General features: G+C 34.9%; 1 protein-coding gene across 1 annotated transcript in view; it reads left to right on the forward strand.

Moving 5' to 3' along the window:
• Nucleotides 1–20,448, forward strand: part of LOC114326282 (glucose dehydrogenase [FAD, quinone]) — a 103,104-nt gene that overhangs the window by 28,658 nt on the left and 53,998 nt on the right. Inside the window, exon 3 of the mRNA XM_028274591.2 lies at nt 19,802–20,075. Coding sequence (XP_028130392.2) covers nt 19,802–20,075 — 274 coding nt within the window. The remainder of the gene's footprint in view (nt 1–19,801; nt 20,076–20,448) is intronic.

Raw genomic sequence — 20,448 nt, forward strand, 5'->3', positions numbered from 1 at the left:
TAATTGCTTGCGTTAACCTTCAACGGCACGAAACAAAATATGAGCTTCGAACATTATCGGCGGCTCTCGTCACGATACGATGCTAATGTCCACTCCAATTGGTGGAATGGCGTAGGTAGGGATAAAGAAGAATTTGGCACGCTGCGCAATGAACCATGTTACATCTCGGTGTTTTCATTAATCTAAGGCGGGTAGTTAAAGGTTAAAGGTACTCTTGGTTTAAGTAGGTAGAATACGCCGTTTTCTAGAAAAATCGATTTGAAAATTTTTCGTTTTTGAAATAAAAAAAAAATCAATAAAAAAACTATGTATTTAGAAAAATGAAAACTAATGAGTTTATTTGTTTTCCAGAGGTGAATCGAGTTGATCAATTATTGCGAATTTATAATACCGGTTATATGCGTCCATTTTGGGTAGGTCAACGGTTAACGCAGGCAAACAGAGCTTATTTTGCCCTCTCCCATATATTTCGGTCAAAAAGTGTCCACCGAAATACAAAGATGAGAATCTATAAAACCTTAATTCGACCAATAACATGCTATGGCAGTGAAGTCAGGGTGCCGAAAGAAACATCCAAAAACAAACTCGACACATTCGAAAGGAAAGTACTTAGGAGAATACTAGGACCTGTGAGGGAAAACGGAATCTTCAGAAGTCGATACAACAACGAGCTTTATCAACTTTATAAGGAAACGCCCCTGTCAGACTTCATTAGATTACAAAGATTGCAATGGGCCGGACATGTGATAAGAATGGGAGAGGATAGGCTACCAAAACGAGCACTGAATGCTAGAATGCAAGGAAAGAGACCGGTTGTGAAGCCACGAAAGCGCTGGGAAGACACAGTAAACAGCGACGCACAAGCCCTTTTAGGAGTCCGTGTATGGAGAAGAGCAGCCATAGACAGGCAAGGGTGGAGGCAAAAAATAAAGGAGGCCAAGGCACAATTTGGGCTGTAGTTCCGTAGAAGAAGAAGAAGAACGGTTATTTTATCGCACTATTTTTGCGTCTTTAAGTTTTAAGCATTTCTGACACCATATTATCAAATTATGAGGTATTTTAGTATTAAAAGTTACTCTTGCTTTAAGTCAGTAAAACACCGTTTTTTGTTTTAAAAAAATTTTCATTTTCAAAAAACGAAAAATTTTCAAATCAATTTTTCTAGAAAACGGTGTATCCTACCAACCTAAAGCAAAGCAACTTTTAGTACTAGAATACCTTACAATTTAATATCCCAGTGTCAAAAATGCTTAAAAGTTAAAGAAAAAAAAGTTATGCGATAAAATAGCCGTTGCCCTACCCAAAAGGGACGCCTCTGACCGGTACTAGAAATTCGCAATTTATGGAATCGATTTATCTCTGGAAAATAAATAGGTGTTCCAGTTTTCGTTTTTCGAAATAGAAACCTTCCGGAGGTATTTAAAAAAATGAATTACAAGCCGTCATCTTCAAAGAACTCCACCTCCCTTAAGCCGCGTTCAGAGTGGACGAGCAAAGAGCAAAGAGCAAAGAGCAAAGAGCAAAGAGCAACGAGCAAAGAGCAAAGAGCAAAAAGTGCACGTTCAGAGTGGACGAGCAAAGAGCAAAGAGCAAAGAGCAAAGAAGTGCTAATAGCGGGTAGTTACGCTAGACGAGAGTTTAGTTCTTTTCCACTCGGCAGTGTGGATAGGAGCGGTAGGATATTTGCTCTTTACTCTCACAGTAGTCCATGTAGTGAGACCGCTCCCGTCTGAAAAAATTTCCGATTTGGTCTCTTTGTGGATTCCTATTTAAAAATATTTTAAAATTTCCTTTAAACAAATCTGAAGGGTGCTGGGCGGAATTTTTGGGCAGAAATTGTTTAAACAATTTTTTTAAACAAATACAAAAGATCACGTGTTTTGCTCTGGAACATATATTTTTAAGTTTTGTGGGTCATCTAAACAACAAAGGTATCTTGTAAATGTTCCCAAAAATTGATAGTTTTCGAGTTATAGGCAATTTAAAATCTGAAAAATGCGAAAATACCCATTTTCGAGGCCTAAATACTCATATTTAAATTAGTATTTTTAAGGTTGCCAGATACTTAAATTGAAGTTTAAACATTGAGCCTCAAGACTCTGAAGACTGATCGCGTCTAACCTTAATTTATACCGTTGTTTTTTAATTGTTAAATATGCGTGTTTATTCGATTTTTTGCCGGTGTGGCGCGCTCAATTTCAAAAATCTCCTATTTTCCTCCGAAAATTATTTTTCCAGATTTTTTGGGATTTTCTAAATAAAATAAGTTTCTTGACATTTTTCTCAAAAGTTAACAGTTTTAAAGTTATAAGCGATTTAAAATCCAAAAATGAGTTTTTTTGTCATTTTTTGGATTTTAAATCGCTTATAACTTTAAAACTATTAACTTTTGAGAAAAATGTCAAAAAACTTATTCTATTTAGAATATCCCAAAAAATCTAGAAAAAATAATTTTCGGAGAAAATAGGATATTTTTGAAATAGAGCGCGCCGCACCGGCAAAAAAATCTGATAAACACGCATATTTAACAATTAAAAAACAACGGTATAAATTAAGGTTAGACGCGATCACTCTTCAGAATCGAAGCTGAATGTTTTATCATCAATTTAAGTATCTGGTAACCTCAAAAATACTAATTGAAATATGAATTTTTAAGCCTCGAAAATGCGTATTTTCGCATTTTTCAGATTTTAAATCGCCTATAACTCGAACACTATTAATTTTTCGGAAAAATTACAAGATACCTTTTTTGTTTAGAATAACCCAAAAAACCTAAAAATGTATAATAATAAAAATGGTATACATTTTTATTTTATAGTCGTATTACTCCGTAGAGTAAGTGCACACATACATTGCCTACATTGGATCCGATTTTCTCCGATCAGATCAGATCAGATCAGATCCGATCCGATACATAGGGCTTTTCATTCACAGTCATTTGTTTCGAGCTTCTGTCATGTGTCACATAATATTAATTTATCTACGTCATACGTTATTGGTATATAAACAATACAAACCAAAGACGTATGGCGTAGATATATCAATATTATGTGACACATGACAGAAGCTCGAAACAAATGACAGTCGATGAAAAGCCCTATTGGATCCGTCTTTCTCCGATCAGATCAGATCCGATCAGACCGGTTTTCCGGCGATGGTGCCTACATTGGTTCAGTAATCTTCCGACCACCGACCAGCGACAATAAGTTCCGATGAAGATGTGTTGAGATGATGACATTGAATATATTTAAACATGTTAGATTGCAACCCCCAACTTGCAACAAACTTGCAACCAGTTTGAAACCAACTTGCAACCAGTTTGCAACCAGTTTGCAACCAGTTTGCAACCAACTTGCAACCAATTTGCAACCAACTTGCAACCATCTTGCAACCAACTTGCAACCAATTTGCAACCAACTTGCAACCAACTTGCAACTAAAATTGCAACTCAACTTGCAACCAATCGGAATGAAACCAAACACTTCTCGATGAGAATAGGAGAAGCTACTCCCGACGTCGGCCGATATCGGATCTGATCTGATCTGATCGGATCGGAGAAAAACGGATCCAATGTAGGCACTCCCATTTAATACTATGGGTTTATTTTTTATTTCGACGTCGGCCGACGTCGGATCTGATCTGATCTGATCTGATCGGATCGGAGAAAACGGATCCAATGTAGGCACCCCCATTTAATACTATGGGTTTATTTTCTATTCCGACGTCGGCCGACGTCGGATCTAATCTGATCGGAGAAAATCGGATCAAATGTAGGTGCGGCCTAACTAGGTGCATTTTTCCGTTGGAACTTTAGCAGCTGCAGACGGGGGATGTGAATTGCATAGTGTAGAATTCCTTCCCTCTCGTCTTCACTGCAGCATCCATTTGACTTGCAAATTGGTCTTGGAGGTGTCACCAGGAAAGTGTACCAATAAGTTTTCAATTTAAAAATCTTTTAGTAATATTTTTAATATTTTCAATATTAATAATTTACTATTAGGATTGAAAACTACTTCGTCTAAAAATATATGTTCCGGAGCAAAAAAACGTGATCTTTTGTATTTGTTTAAAAATAGGTATTTATGAAACAGTTCGTGAAGTATGCTTTTTGCGAACGCACGCGATATTTAGAGCACGAGCGACAGCGGAGCGAGTGCTATACATCGCGTAAGTTCGCAAAAAGTACTTCATGCACAGTTTCATACAATATTTTATCTACTCTACCATAAACAAATAAAAAAACTGTAACTCTTCGTCACTGGAATTCATTTCTATTCTACAATTTTTAGAACTTTGACATTTAAAAATTCTAACTTCTTTCAAACCACAAAACTGTAAAAACTCTTGTCGTAATTCATTGCTCATTATGTCATCACCATGACAACGCCCAAGTTAAGGATATTTGATTATATGAAAGTGTGTTAAAAACAGTGCGAAAAAGTAAGTCCCATTTAAAATACATTGTTACTTCACGCTCACTTTAAACACCTCACGCACTGCTATCTATAATGACAGTTTTCACAAACTAAAAACTTACACGTAACATAACAGAGTAGATAAAATTGTTTAAACAATTTCTGCCCAAAAATTCCGCCCGGTGCTCTTCAGATTTGTTTAAAGGGGACATTTTTGAATAGGAATTGACAAAGAAACCGAATCAAAAATTTTTTCAGACGGGAGCGGTCTCACTACATGGACCAAAGAAATCAAACTTGTTTGGTTTCGCCGCTTTGCTCTTTGCTAGCACTCTGTGCACCTCCGTTTGCCAGTATGAGTTTGATTTCTCCGCTTTGCTCTTTGCTCTTTGCTCTTTGCTCTTTGCTCGTCCACTCTGAACGTACGCTTAGGAAGCATTTTGGGACAAGGTAATTTGGGTTAAACCTCGATATTTTCAGCTCAGGAATTTTAATTTAAAATTTTTCCGAATAATATATTTTAAATATTAAAATTTTAAAAGTAAAAGATGGTTTTTGCTTGTTTTCCGTTCAGGGGGATGCACAATTTCTGGACAGCTATTTCTGCCTTAAAGGCTTCCTCAGCAGAGCAGCGTGCACACCTCTGAAGCGAAAACCAGCTAACCCATCTATTTAAGGGAAATTTTAAAGATCATTGAAAACCCCATTGAGACGCAATTCAGCGACATCTCTTAAACAAACTGAAAAGTGTTAGATGCAGAATTCACTATTATAATCAAAATTAAAATGGTAAATAGTTATTTAAACCTGAAACTTTTTTTGTTGGAAGTTCTTTCTAATACATCCTTAATCTGCGGCTTTTACAATTTATAAGACAGCAGACGACGAATATTTGTAGAAATCAAAAAGGACTCGACTGTAATATGCAGTCACATTCCGTTTTTATTTGTCTAGGAATAAGACAGAAAGAAACTTTCTAGTACTCAAAGGCATCTGAGACTTTTCAGTTTGTTTAAGAGATGTCGCTGAATTGCGTCCCAATGGAGATTTCAATGATCTTTTTCCTTAAAGAGATAGGCTAGCTGGTTTTGCCTTCAGAGGTGTGCACGCTGCTTTGCTGAGGAAGCCTATAAGGCAGAAACAGCTGTCAGGGATTGTGCATCCATCCTAATCGAAAACCAGCAAAAACCATCTTTTACTTTTCTATCTTTACTCAGATTTGAGTACTAGGAATTTTCTTTCTGTCCTTTTTCTAGACGAATGAAAACGGAATGTGACTGCATATAGTAGATTCCTTTTTTATTTCTATATTCGTCGTCTGCTGTCTTATAAATTGTAAATGTCGCAGATTATGGATGTACCAGAAAGAACTCCCAACGAGAAAAGTTTTAGATTTAATAACTATTTACCATTTTAATTTTCATTACAATGGTGAATTCTGCATATGAGACTTTTCAGTTTGATTAAAATTTTAATTTTAGAGTGCTTTTGGCGCTCTCTGAACTACCTAAGGTAAGACGGATCTTGTTTCTCTTCACAACGAAATGAATGTTTATTATAAAATATTTTCAATTATTAATGAAACACCCTGTATTTACCTATGTCGGTAAGGATTTAAATATTGGCCTCGTTGATTCAATTTTCCAGTGCCTCTGATATTCTAGAGGCTCTTTTAATATTTTGCAAGTATTTCGGATAAACTAAAGTGCTATATACACATAATCGTTTCTAGTTGAAAACAAATATTACTTTAGTATAATTTAATCTCCTATTTATGGGTATTATGAAGCATAATATATTATATTAGGTACACACATTTGTCCTGATAGTTAACAAAATCCTTTAAGTTTGCATGTCATCAATGTAATGATATATAGCCAAATTATGCCTAAGGGTATTAATTAATTTTTGATAATGCATTAATCCTGAACAGCAAATTTAAGGACAGAATAAAGTACCTATTAGCAGGTTAACACATCGACGCAAACAGTTGATCTATGAATGTTTCGACGTGAAATAGTTTGGATGCTGCAGTTTATTGGAAATAGCAGCTATACTATAACGGATAATTTCTCAACAGAATTGAGAAAATCACAGTTGTTTTTGCTGTATTTATTTTTCCCCAGACGAGCGTGAAGGCTTCTAAAGACAACTGGACAACTCTATGAAACAAGTGAATCCAATGAAAGGCACCCTTTACCAAAAAGAGATAATCAAGGCTCAGATTTAATGCCGAATATAACTAATGGTGAAATTAAAAATGCGCTGCAAAAGATGAAGAACAATAAATCCCCAGGAGAAGGCAAAATAAAGACTCAAAGGCTAGAACTACAAGGAAATAAACTTTTACTAGCACTTGCTATATTGTTCAATAAAATAAATGTCTGTGCGAAGCAATAACACCGACGCAATGGAACAACGCAGAAATCATCTGCTTACTTCATAAAAGGGGAGATATAAGATATAAGCTATTCATAAGAGTTATTGTTATTACCAACAGGCCAGGAAGTACGTTAGATTTCTATCGGTTAATAGAGCAAGCAGGTTTTAGAGCACGATATAACACGAATGATCATTTACAAGTAGGTAATTAAGAACTTAACAAAAAAGACTGTGTAATACAACAATCCATTACACCTGATATTTTTTGACTAAGGTAAGGCTGTCGAATCAATAAATGATCAAAAATGTAAAAAGTCTTAACAGAGTGCCGTATCATCGCTATATAAACATGATCAAATACATCTATCAAATTGTGACAGCAAGCGTGAAACTGGCAGAAAAGAAGACCTACTCAATTAAAATAAAAAGGGGTTTCCGACAAGGAGACACAATTTCGCCAAAATTGTTTACAACAATATTAGAGCATATGTTTAAGAATGCAAATCTGAGTGGAAAAGGAATTAATTTCAACGGAGAAATACTTAGTCATTTGAGGTTCGCTGACGATATTGATGTTTTTACTGGCAGCATCGATGATGCAGTATCGCAACTGGGGAAACTATAGCTAGCCTCTTTACAAGATGGATTAAAAATAAACCACACAAAAACACAAATTATGACAAATCTCTTGTTAAGCGAAAATATTTCAGTAAATAGGATGCATATTGAAGCAACCACCTCTTATAAGTACTTAAGGCATGAGATACGCATAGGAAGATATAATCAAACGTGCGAACTAAGCCGCCGCATAGCACTCACTTGTGAGGAATTCGGCAAGCTTAGCTATGTCTTTAAGTCAAAACTACCTATGTGTCTCAAAAGCAAAATCTTTGATCAGTGCGTGTTGCCAGTACATGCATATGGTGCAGAAAGTTAAGCAGTAACCAAGAAAGTAATAAATAAAATTTGTGTTACTCAAAGAACCATGGAACTCTCCGTGTTAGGCATTTCTCGTAGGGGTTAGATTACGAACAAGGAAATAAGATGTAGATCAGGAGTGACAGATGCTACAGAAAGAATTATGACCCTTAAATGAAACTGGGCAGGGCACGTAGCTGGTATGTCGGGTAACAGATGGACACAGCGAATAATACAGTGGAGACTAATACAACAAGCACATCGGAATAGAGGTCGTCCTCCAACAAGATGGATGACATAAATCGGATCAACAAAAATTGGATGTAAAGAGCACAAAACACAAATACATGGAAAATAATATAGGATACATGAAAGGGAGATTTAAATATTAAATATTAAATAATATATATAACATATTAATTAGTTCATTAATATTTTTTGTATTCTGAAAACGGCATCCGATTTGGACGTCGAAACATTAATAAAATCATTTTTTTAATAAAATTGTGGCTTATATCCCATCAGAACTAGTTAATTACAAAAATACCATAAGGAAACAGCTTCAGAACAACATTAAATAGAGGGGTTATTTAATAACAAATTATGCCTTAATTTGTAGTCTCACGTAAATTTTAACTTCCTGATTTCTTATGACCTCTTTCTGTATAATTTTAATAAATATCAATCATATAGTTTAATTACGAGTTCAATCAACTACCTGCAGAATTAAGATTGGTAAATGTGGCACTGGTTGTTGTTTTAAAATATGTTTGCTTATGTGTTTGAATGTGAAGCTATATTTTAAGCCTATCTTTTATTTTTTTACTCTTTCGAAACATGGTAACATACATATTCTACAATATTTACTAAAATTACGTATTTAAGCCAATCTAATCAAGCTACGTATTAATAGTTTACGAAGATAATACAACTTCTGTTTTTAACTTAGAGCGATAATAACAAATTGAGGTTAATTAGTTCCTTTAATGTATTTTCATATGATAACCCCTAGACTTTTATAGGAATATTTGTTTTTTGAAAGTAATATATTAGATAATGTATACCTACATACCGAGTGGTAATATTTTTTTACTGATAAGTATAGTTTTAACAAACAAAAATTGAAGAGAGTGTTTTAGTCATAGATTAGATGACAGATAGCTAGTACGTAATAAAGAATATACGAGCACAATTTTTATTTATATTACATAAATACCCTTATTTATTTAACATAAATGATCCCGCCAAGTATTAATGACTTTTTAATAGAGGAAAAATAAAATTTTTGTGCAAAACTATCGACAACAAAATAAACAAACCGATAAAGTGTAAAGAAACGCAGGTGTATTTTATATTGTACATATTTTGTATATTGAAAAGTCATTTTTCTACGGCCGTGCTAAAAGAGCCACTTTCACGCACGCATTTCGTTTCCGAAAGTTGCACTTTCCCGTACGTGCGTGAAAGTAAAATACCTTGTAATATGGCATTATAATTATATTATAATACATACAATAAACTAATGTTTGAAGGATTCGACCGTTACTTGATGGAAGTTCATTTTATCTAACAATAAAACACTGAAAACGTTTCTTTTCTATACTTCCACAAAATTTATTACAACTATGTGACTACAGCTGTTTCGGCAGAGTGAAAGTATAGAAAACAAACGTTTTCAGCGTTTTTTTGTTAGAAACTAATATTTAGATATTATTTACTAATTTATTTCAAATTTATCTTATTGTGTTCATGTTTTAATGAAATTAGCACGATAATTCGATGAAATAAAATTATTTTGACATAATATTTAAGTCAGATCAGTAGACAATTACAATGGCTTTGAATCGTCGTCATGGAAACCAATATCGTCGTCGTGGTAACCCATTATATTGAAAGTTTGGTTTTGACAACTTTGTCAATTAATTAATTTGTGTATTTTCACTTCTAAATAAAAATTGATATAACTCTATTTTTTGTGGCTTTTTTTCCAAACGTACGTAGAAAAAATATTGTTCCTAAATCATGCGGAAAGTGTCTTCCCCGCACTCGACTGCTTGCCCAAACTGCGCTATCGGAGTGTTGTGCGTGAAAGTATCACTTTCCACACTAGTTAGGAAAATAACTATTTTTTATAGAATACATTACATTGTATATAATATGGCTCGACCACTCTACCTTTTCCGATGATTCACGATCCATTTTCAAAAAAGTTAAATCAAAAATATAGTGAATGGTACGTCGATGTGTAGTATCTTTAATACGTGCTGTCAGAGTGTCAGTGGTAATAATGAAATGGGTATTATCCCGTGAACGTGTTTTATAAAGTTATTGTATTGACTTTTTGATTTTTTTATTGTTTTTTCGGTATTGATGAGGTTGATAGACTCACCATTAACATAAACAAGACAACATAAAATAAGACCTATAAAGGTAAATATAGAAAGATAATAAATTAAAAAACGGTGACATCAAAATTGTTAATATTGTTAAGAACATTTAATATTACATAAGGTTGAGACATACAAAACTATCGAGTGAATTACATAAATAATTTATTAATATTTTTCACCTTTGGTGAAACAATGATAGCAAATTTTCCACAAATTGAGTTATCAACACTATGATATTACTAATATTCATCTTGATCTGGGGAACCAAAAGTCAGTATTACAAATCTTCTTTTATTTAACTAGAATATTATATTTTCTTTTTATGAATATAAAACCAAATATACTTTATTGATAAAAAAATAAAAATCTATTGATTTGTAAAACCAAGTAAACACTAAATTCAAATAAACCAATAAACTGTCACTCTCATTGAAAATTATAAACGTCAAAATTCATATCATAAGCTATCAAAGACATTCCATTTTGTTCATCCTTGTTTAACTTATTGTAATTTCTATAAAAAAAACTGCTTAATTTTGCGATACTAGTTTCTGTGAGTTAAAACGAGACCTAGTATGAAAAGTAATTCGTGAGTAATATTATGCATGGGAAAACATAGCGTGAAAGAACTATTCATCATCATTCTCTTTGCCTTATCCCTATGCGGGGTCGGTTTTCCTAATTGCAGTTCTCCACACAATTCTATCTTGGGTCATATCAATGTCAATCCCCTTTACCAACATGTCCTGCCTTATCGTCTCCCCCCAGGTCTTCTTTGTTCTTCCTCTCCTACTCCTTCCAGGAATCTGCACTTCAGCTCTTCTTCGTATTAGGTGATTAACGTCTCGACGTTGAACATGACCAAACCATCTTAACCTATGCTCCCTCATTTTGGCATCAATTGGTGCCACACCTAGACTTCCCCTAATATACCCATTTCTAACTTTATCCTTCTTTGTCACTCCAATCATCCATCTAAGCATTATCATTTCCGCCACATGCATTCGTTGCTCCTCTTTCTTTTTTCTGCCCAACATTCAGTTCCGTACATCATAGCCGGTTTTATGGCTGTTTTATAGAATTTTTCCTTCAGCTTCATTGGAATTTTTCTGTCACACAACACACCACTCGCTTCTTTCCACTTTATCCATCCAGCCTTAATTCTACTGCATGCATCTCCATCTATTTCTCCATTACTCTGTAATACCGATCCCAGATACTTAAAACTATTGCTTTTTACAATCAGTTCACCATCCAAAGATACCATTTTGTTTGTAGTAACTCCATCTTTAAATGAACATTCCAAATACTCTGTTTTTGTCCTACTAAGTTTTAAACCTTTTTCCTCCAGAGCTTGCCTCCACTGTTCTAGTCTTTGTTGTAAGTCTCTTTCACTATTTCCTACTAACACGACATCATCAGCATACATTAAGCACCATGAAATGTTACCCTGTAGTTTCGCTGTTATCTGGTCCAAAACTAATGAGAATTAATACGGACTAAGCACAGAGCATTGGTGCAATCCTACTTTCACATGAAATTTATCAGTCTCTCCCACACCTGTCCTAACACTAGTCGTTATTCCCTCACACATATCCCTCACAATCTTTACATATTCACCAGGTACTCCTTTCTTATTGAGTGCCCACCACAGAATCTCTTGAGGAACTCTATCATATGCTTTCTCAAGATCAATGAATACCATATAAGCGTTTGTTTCTTTACTCCTGTATTTTTCCATCAACTGCCTTATAATGACAATTGTATCTGTTGTTGATCTGCCCTGCATAAAGCCAAATTGATTCTCGGATATTTCGGTCTCTTCACTTATTCGTCTATCAATTACTCTTTCCCATATTTTCATGGTGTGGCTAAGCAGTTTTATAGCCCTTTAGTTTGTATATTATTGTATATCTTCCTTGTTTTTGTAAACAGGTACCAGTATACTGCTTCTCCATTCGTCTGGCATTTCTCCAACTTGGCAATATACCTGCTAGCCACCTTGTTCCTGTCTCTCCCAATGCCCTCCATACTTCCCCAGGAGATCATCTGGTCCTACCGCTTTTCCTTTCTTTATTTTTTGAAGTGCTTGAGCCACTTCCTCGTTTGTTATTTTGGTGACCATTCCTGCTACTCTCTCCGTTGACTCTACAGGCTGTCTGTCAAATTCTTCATTTAATAAGCTGTCAAAGTACTTTCTTCATCTCTTTTTGACATCCCTTTCGTGAACTAGTATTTGATTATTTTCATCTCGGTTACATCTAATCTGATTAAATTTTTTTTCTTTCTTTGCTCTCGGTTTGGCTATTTAATTTAATATCTTCGTTTAGCCTTCCCTGGTATTATCAAGTTGATCGTATAGGTTTGAATACGCTTCTGCTTTTTGTGAAAGAACTATATAAAGTATATATATGACGAATGATGAAATTGTTGCGACCGGTTTCGGCATTCACAATTTATATGCCATCCTCAGGCCCTAGTCGAAACTAACAAGATATCAGTACAATAACAGTAAAGTGTTTACTATGATGTTATAGTGTAAGTCCATAATATATGTCTTGGTCAATTTCAAACTCATAGGTGTTAATACCATGTAACTATAATACAGTGCGTAAATCGTTTAGCTGGACATAGGGAACATACATTGTATATATTTAGATACATAAATACATACATTGTATTATATTAAGATAATTGTGGCAACTTCGCTCTCTCAATGACAAGAATAGTTGTTAGCATTAAGGGGCATTAACCTCAAAATTTCGAGTGACACAAATAAACGTCAAAACATGAAATTGTAATAGAACTATTTTTGACCTAATGGGAACTGTGAGTGTCTGTTTAATTTTGAAATTAATTTTTAAATAAAATATATTTTAAAAATTAAAGTAAAATTATCAATTTATCAGTCATAATCTTTGTTTTTGATTTATTTATGGACTGACTTGCATTCAAAATCACTCATTATATTCGTTCTAACAGCTCTATTGCACCAGAAACTCGTACTCGAACAAAGGTTTCAACTAACACAGGTTAGCGCAGTTGCCACAATGATCTCAATGTATAATCCCTATGTCCAGCAGAACGATTTACGTACTGTATCATGTTGATGTAATATCTCTTTCTTTTTATTTATAATATTAATTAATGTGCCTGTCAGCTGCTGAGAAGTAAAATTGGAAATTTTTTTTGCAATAAAATTCCTTATAAGATAAAATAAAATAGAAATTCTTAATTTGGACGGCACAAATACAAAAAACAAATATGTCAATGGGTAAAAACTACATTTTAGCCATTGTGTTATATAAAAAATGATAGAAAAGGTTTAATTTTGAGGGAAAACAGTGTAATATCAAGAATTCATTTTTAACGAGTTTTTAATGTCTGTGGTCTGCTTAATGTTTTTTTTTTTTGATAAGTCAAGTGTATTTTGTACAAAAAGAAACTATAGACGAAGCAAAAAAGCACTAAAATCGGCCTTACCTCCGAAAAAGAAGTGACAAGACGGATCTTAATAATTATTTTTGCATTCGATTCGTGAATGCGCCAGGAAACTTTGTGACCCCGAGCCATGATATAATATTCAAAAAATGCATACAAAAAATACATTCTTAAAGTGCATCTCAAACAAACAAAAAAATATTTCAGAACTCGCCAATTATCGGCGGAAATGAGGTCAACTTTGTTATTCTGAGGCTTTGGGAGTCGCTGAAAACGAATTTGACGTCGTAAGTGATCTCCGGAGTACCAGGTGCCCAGGGTACCTACTGTTTACCTGGTCATTAAAATTCATTAAAAAATTAGTCCAAAATCATTACTCGGCGGTTTTAAGGGTCACTAACGACGAATATGACATCGGAAGTGATCTACGGATTACCTGGTGCCCAGCGTACCTACCGTCCTTGGGCCGACGTTGTGGAACATTATTTGGGACGGTGTATTAAATCTCCGCTACGGAGAGAATTGCGAAGCTGTAGCCTACGCCGACGATCTAGCTATCCTAGTTACCCACGATCACTACTTGGAGCTAGTGAATGAGACTGATCTTGAACTTGCAAGCGCAAACACAGAGGTGGTGGTCCTTAAGGAACCCAGAGGCGGACCAGACCTGTTATTCCGTTTTGGAAATAACATAGTCAAACCTTCCTCCTGCGCCAAATATATGGGCGTGGAACTCGAGCGAGGACTGAGGTTCACCAAGCACCTTAAGAGGGTGGTCGGGAAAGCGGAGGCACAAACCCGGGCCCTCCGAAGAATAACACCAAATATCGGAAGGCCAGGTAGTGCCAAAAGGAGACTACCTCCACACTATACAGTCCACCCTCCTCTACGGAGCTCCAGTCTGGGTCGAGGTTCTACGCTATAAGAAATATAGAGATCTGCTAAACAAGGCGCAGAGGAAACCTCTGTTGAACGTAGTCAGCGTATACAAGACTACGTCTACCACGGCCTTACAGGTGATAGCAGGCGCCCCTCCTATCTACTTGCTAGCCAGGGAAAGAAAAACATTATACAAACAACAAAACTGTCACCTTCCGGAGGTAAGAGTGGCTGCCAGAGAGCAGCTTCTCACGGACTGGCAGGCAGAATGGGAGGCAGAACACAACAAAGCCCAATGCACCACAAAACTCATCCCGAATGTAGGGACGTGGTACGTTTGCAAGTTTAGGAAGGTTAATTTTAATTTTACTCAATTTTTAACTGGACACGGGTCCTTCCGGGCGTTCACTCACAAAATCGGCAAGATTGATGACGACGTGTGCCGGACCTGTCACGTGAGGGAAGACGCAGAACACTGTGTCTTCCGGTGTAGCGTCATTGCTCGCGAACAGGCCAAGCTCAGGAACAGATTCGGCGATGTAAGCCCAGATAATATAATTAACGTCGCGATCGAGAACAAATTAAATTTTGAATTTATAATTGACATCGTTGCGGCCATCGTAAAACGTAAAGCGGCTCTAGAACGGGTAGAACAACAAAACGGGTGAAGTGGGCCCTCAAAGTCAGCAGAATAAAAAATAAAAAAAAATAAAAAATAAAAATAAAAAATTTTAAAAAAAATAAATAAAAAGGTAAAAGAATTTACAAAATACAAAGAAAATACTTTTCTCAGTACGATTTAAAAACATCGTATACAGAGATATGCCCCTATTCTCCTATCTTACGTTAAGAATGAGATTTAGTAAAATTGTACACAGATACACATGACCTCAACCCCTAACTTATCTTTATTTCAATTCAACACGTCACTTAAAGATCTCCCCTATCCCCCTTTCCTATAGCATAGCAGGGCTTAAACAAAACTTCTTGGGACCTACTTACAGACCGCGCGGAATATCTACATGTGTCTTTCACTAATGAACATGTCCAGGGATGTTCTGAGTCGGAAGAGGGGGTGGTTTTAGTTGGTAGGTGGCTGGTTATGAGGGGCACGCGGGACGCATGGATCATACTCTGGTCTGTGGGCCCCAGCGTGTTCTCCTCTCATGTCCGAGTCCAGCAGTACTAGGGACACCTTCCCTAGTCTGCTAAGAGCGTTCCACCTCAATCCAAAAAACAAAAAAAAGGGTACCTACTGTTTACCTTGTGGTGTAGAGTTTTCGGCAAAAAATTTATTAAAAAATTAGTCAAAAATCATTATTTGGGTGGTTTTTGGGGTCCCTAACGACGAATATGACATCGGAAGTGATCTCCGGAGTCTCTGGTGCACAGGGTAACTCGTCTTCTGGAGTTTTCGGCAAATTCATTAAAAAAATAGTCAAAAATCATTACTTGGGGTTTTTGGGTTACTGACGACGAATATGACATCGGAAGAGATCTACGGAATACCTGGTACCCAGGGTACCTACTGTTTACCTCGTTTTCTGTAATTTTCGGCAAATTCATTTAAACATTGGTCAAAATTCATTATTCGGGGGGTTTTTCGGGTCTCTGACGACGAATATGACATCGGAAGTGATGTCCGGAGTACCTGATGCCCAGGGTACCTACTGTTTACCTCGTCTTCCGGAGTTTTCGGCAAATTCATTAAAAAATTAGTCAAAAATCATTAGCTACGAGAGAAACAGTAGGTTCACTGGGCACCATGTACTCCGGTGATCACTTCCGATTTCATATTTGTCGTCAGCGACCCCAAAAACCCCCTGAGAAATGATTTTTGACTAATTTTTTAATGAATTTGCCGAAAACTTCCGAAGACGAGGTAAATCGTAGGTACCTTGGGCACCAGGTACTCCGTATATCACTTCCGATGTCATATTCATCGTTAGTTACCCTAAAAACACCCGAGTAATGATTTTTGACTAAATTTTTAATGAATTTTAATGACGAGGTAAACAGTAGATACCCTGGGCACTATAAGAATGCATTTTTTGTATGCAGTTTTTCAATATTATATCATGGCTCGGGGCCACAGAATTTCCTGAACATTCACGAATCGAATGCAAAATTATTTTACTTTTACTTTTGGTATATTTTGGTAGATATACCTTACAGATTAAATGATATTTATCGATACATTATTTTTCAGGAACTGTCTTTACTATAAAATTAAAATTAACTCATCATAACAATAAAGATTTATGTTTATATCCGGCTAGGTTATAGAGGTTATCAAATTACCCTTTAGTGAAACCCTCTTCGGTCATTTAAAAAAATATCTTAGTAAAAACACTCAAATATTATGAAATATATAGTTTACAGCAACTATTTAGAATCTAGATTTATGAAACTGAGAGACGCCATAAAACAATTTAACGAATATCAAACGTAACGAATTGATGGCACCGACATCAAAAATTATAATGATATGACGTCACGACCAACGAGGGCGCGTTTTGGACTGGTTGCTATAATTTGAATTTTCTCTCGATTTTAATCGCCTTTAGTGGCCAAAGAAAAGATAAAAACAACTTTTTTTTTGATAAATATTTTATGATATAATGTTCTGTTGTGTATATGTTCTGTTATGTAATAATATGTTCTGTTGTGATTTATAGCATTTATTTAAAGATTTTTATGCTAGTTCTCTATTTAGTCCAAGCAATGAAGCTTAAAATAGGACAAAACCTCGCAATTTTTACAGAATCGATAGATTTGCTTGAAAATTTAATAATAAGTAGTGGATAGTCCAAGGATCAAAATCTATATCATGCCCAAAGCCGCTTTTAGAATGGGGGTGGTTGCCACATGCCACCCCATCTCGAGGGTGGACATTTTTTATTATATTTTGACCATAAAAGTTGGTAAAAATATTCATTCTAAGCAAAAAACGCTCTATAAATTTTTTTATAGAATTAATAGTTTTTGATTTATTCGCTATCGAATGTGTTAGTTTATATCGAAAAAACCAATGTTCTTAATAAGTTTTCTGCTTATAACTACAAAAGTTTTCGTTTTATCAAAACAACTTTACTTAACAAAAATGTACCTTTTAAAAAAATAAACAAAACCGTTTTTTTTTTAATTTTATTTAAGACCAATAGTAATCGAGATATACTTTATTATATTTTAGCCCTTCTTCGTCAAATGCGAAATATTGTAATTTCAAAGTCAACAGACGGGAAAACTATGCATTTTTCGAGGATAACTTATTTTAAAGTTTTAAAAATATCTATGTTTGGAAATAAAAAAGTCTAGCTCAAAAATTAAGTGACTTATATTGAAAACAGGAATATTAATAACAAACAATGGAGAAAGAGAAACCGAAATCAAAGAAAGGATTATTACAGCAAATAAGAGCTTCCATGCAAATAAAAAATTACTTAAAAATAAGTTATTGAGTAAGAAATCAAAAATGAAAGTATACAAAACAATAATTCGACCGACGATGATGTATGCAGCCGAAACTCTTAGCATGACAAAAAAACAAGAGGAAAACCTTAGAATACAAGAAAGAAAAATACTAAGAGCAATATTAGGACCAATAAAAATAAATGACAATGAATTTAGACAAAGAACGAACCTTGAGTTACTGGAAGAAATTGAGGAGGATATAGTATGTAAAATAAAACAGCAAAGAGCAAAATGGCTAGGACACATATGGAGATCCGGATCAACTACGACGATATACTCAATATTGGAATGGACACCAGCTGGCAAAAGAAGACGTGGAAGACCAAGATCTACATGGTTACAAGAAGTAGTAAGTGATCTCAACAATGCGGGCATACGACATTGGAAAGGGAAAACCAGAGACAGGAAAGAGTGGAGAAAAATAACAGAGAAAATTAAATAACGAACATGAGGACTGATCTACCTCAAAACATAGATCTAGAGAGCGTAAGCGGCGTAACCCCTAAAGGGGTGTTTAGCCACTATATATATATATATATTGAAAACAATGTCAGTCCCTATTGTTTCAGCGAAAAAGTGATCGGAAGCAATCTCCTAATCACCACCCTAATTAAAATTATTCATTGACTTTATTTGGTCTTCTCTATTTATGTATTATTAATAGGATCTAGAAGTTTGACCGGCTTAGAATGATTAGATTTAACAAAATGGAGTTAAAAGCGAATAACTAATTTTTGTAGTTTTAAAAAATGGCATTTTCTTCAGAATAGAAAGTGTAGCATCGATACGAAAAAATATTCAAATATTAAATTGTAGCTTATTTAATTCCCAAGAAATCGGTTTGCACAAATTTTTTTACGGCAAAAATTGAGCGAGCTATTGACAGTTAAAACTTGTAATATCATGCAAAAACCACCTTTACCAACCCTTTCAATGCCACCTCTTTTTGTGACTGAGAATTTTAAAAGGAATTAATATTAATAACCTTATAACTCTTGTAAAAACCTACAAAACTGTTTTTTAACGAACTTTCTAAGATTAAAAATAAAAAAGTTACGGTTAAAAAATCAATATATTTTTTTGAAAAAAAAAAAGGAGAAATCTAATTGGAATCATAATAATGCAAGTTAGAGGTGTTTTTAGTCATTGGCCCTATTTACTCTTCTTTATTTATATAATAATAATAGATTCTAGAAGTTCGACGGGCTTAGAATGATTAGTTTTAAAAAAACTGAAGTTTAAAGCGAATAACGAATGTGTGTAATTTGGTAAAAAAATGCCATTTTCTTCATAATAGAAAGATTAGCATCAGAGATACGAAAAAATGTTCAAATATGAAATTGTAGGATATCTAGTTCCTAAAAACTTGGTTTGAAAAATTGTTTTCTACGGCAAAAATTGAGTGAATCGTAAATGAGCATTTTCGAAAAACATTGATTTTTTCGATATAAAACTAACACTTTCGATAGCGAATAACTCGAAAACTGTTAATTTTATCAAAAAAATTTATAGAACACTTTTTGTTTAAAATTAATGTTTTTATCAACTTTTGCGGTCAAAATATAATAAAAAGTTTCCACCCTCGAGATGGAGTAGCAACCACCCCCATGGTAAAAGCGCCTTTCGGCATCATATAGATTTTGATACTTGGACTATCCACTACTTATTCTCAAATTTTCAAGCAAATTCTGCAAGAATTGCGAGGTGAAAAGCTTCGGTTCCTGGACTAATTCTACTATGTATTTGCAGTAACTTCAGTCGCTGTATTGTTAAACATGTTATACATACAGAGTAACTGCAAACCTCATTTGTACATAATATTCTATTTTAGCGAACTTCACATTTTTATAGTGTCTTCTTCGTTTGTCAAAAATAATTAGGTTTTTAATCTGAAATTTGTAGATTACGACTCATGGGCTGCAGCCGGTAACGAGGGTTGGAGTTACAGAGACGTCCTTCCGGTGTTCAAAAGATTCGAAGACAACAAAGAAATCGGAACACTCGTCGAAGCCGAATATCACGGAACTGGCGGACCTTTGACGACTTCACGCTTCAACGACCAACCTGAATTGGCCTACGATATCTTGACAGCCGCTAAACAAAGCGGCCAGAAAGTTAATAAAGACCTCAATGGCAGAGACCCTAGCGGATTTGCGATCGCCCAGTCTAATACGAGGTAAGCGCAAATCATAAAGTCACTTTTTCATTATTTTTATGTCGGTATTAAATCATATGTAATGTTAAAATAGTAGTAACCAAAAATACACCAATAAAGCAGAGGTAAATGATATATTCAATGAGGAGCATGCTGTGGATCAGACAATATTTTCTTCTTCTTCCTAAAGTTCCTTCTCCTATCGGAGGTTGGATATCATAATGGCTATGGTCACTTTGTTAACTTTCATCAAAGAGATATGAGTAGAAGAGAAAATACCCTACTACTGGAAAGAAACGTATAGTATGCCCGATCTATAAAAAAAGGAGACAAACTTCAGTGCAAAACTGCCGTGGGTTTTCAACAAAAGCTTTTCAACGAAAACTTTTCGTTT

The sequence above is a fragment of the Diabrotica virgifera genome, chromosome 4 (genome assembly GCF_917563875.1).
Source record: "Diabrotica virgifera virgifera chromosome 4, PGI_DIABVI_V3a".
NCBI classification, from domain to species: Eukaryota; Metazoa; Arthropoda; class Insecta; order Coleoptera; family Chrysomelidae; genus Diabrotica; species Diabrotica virgifera.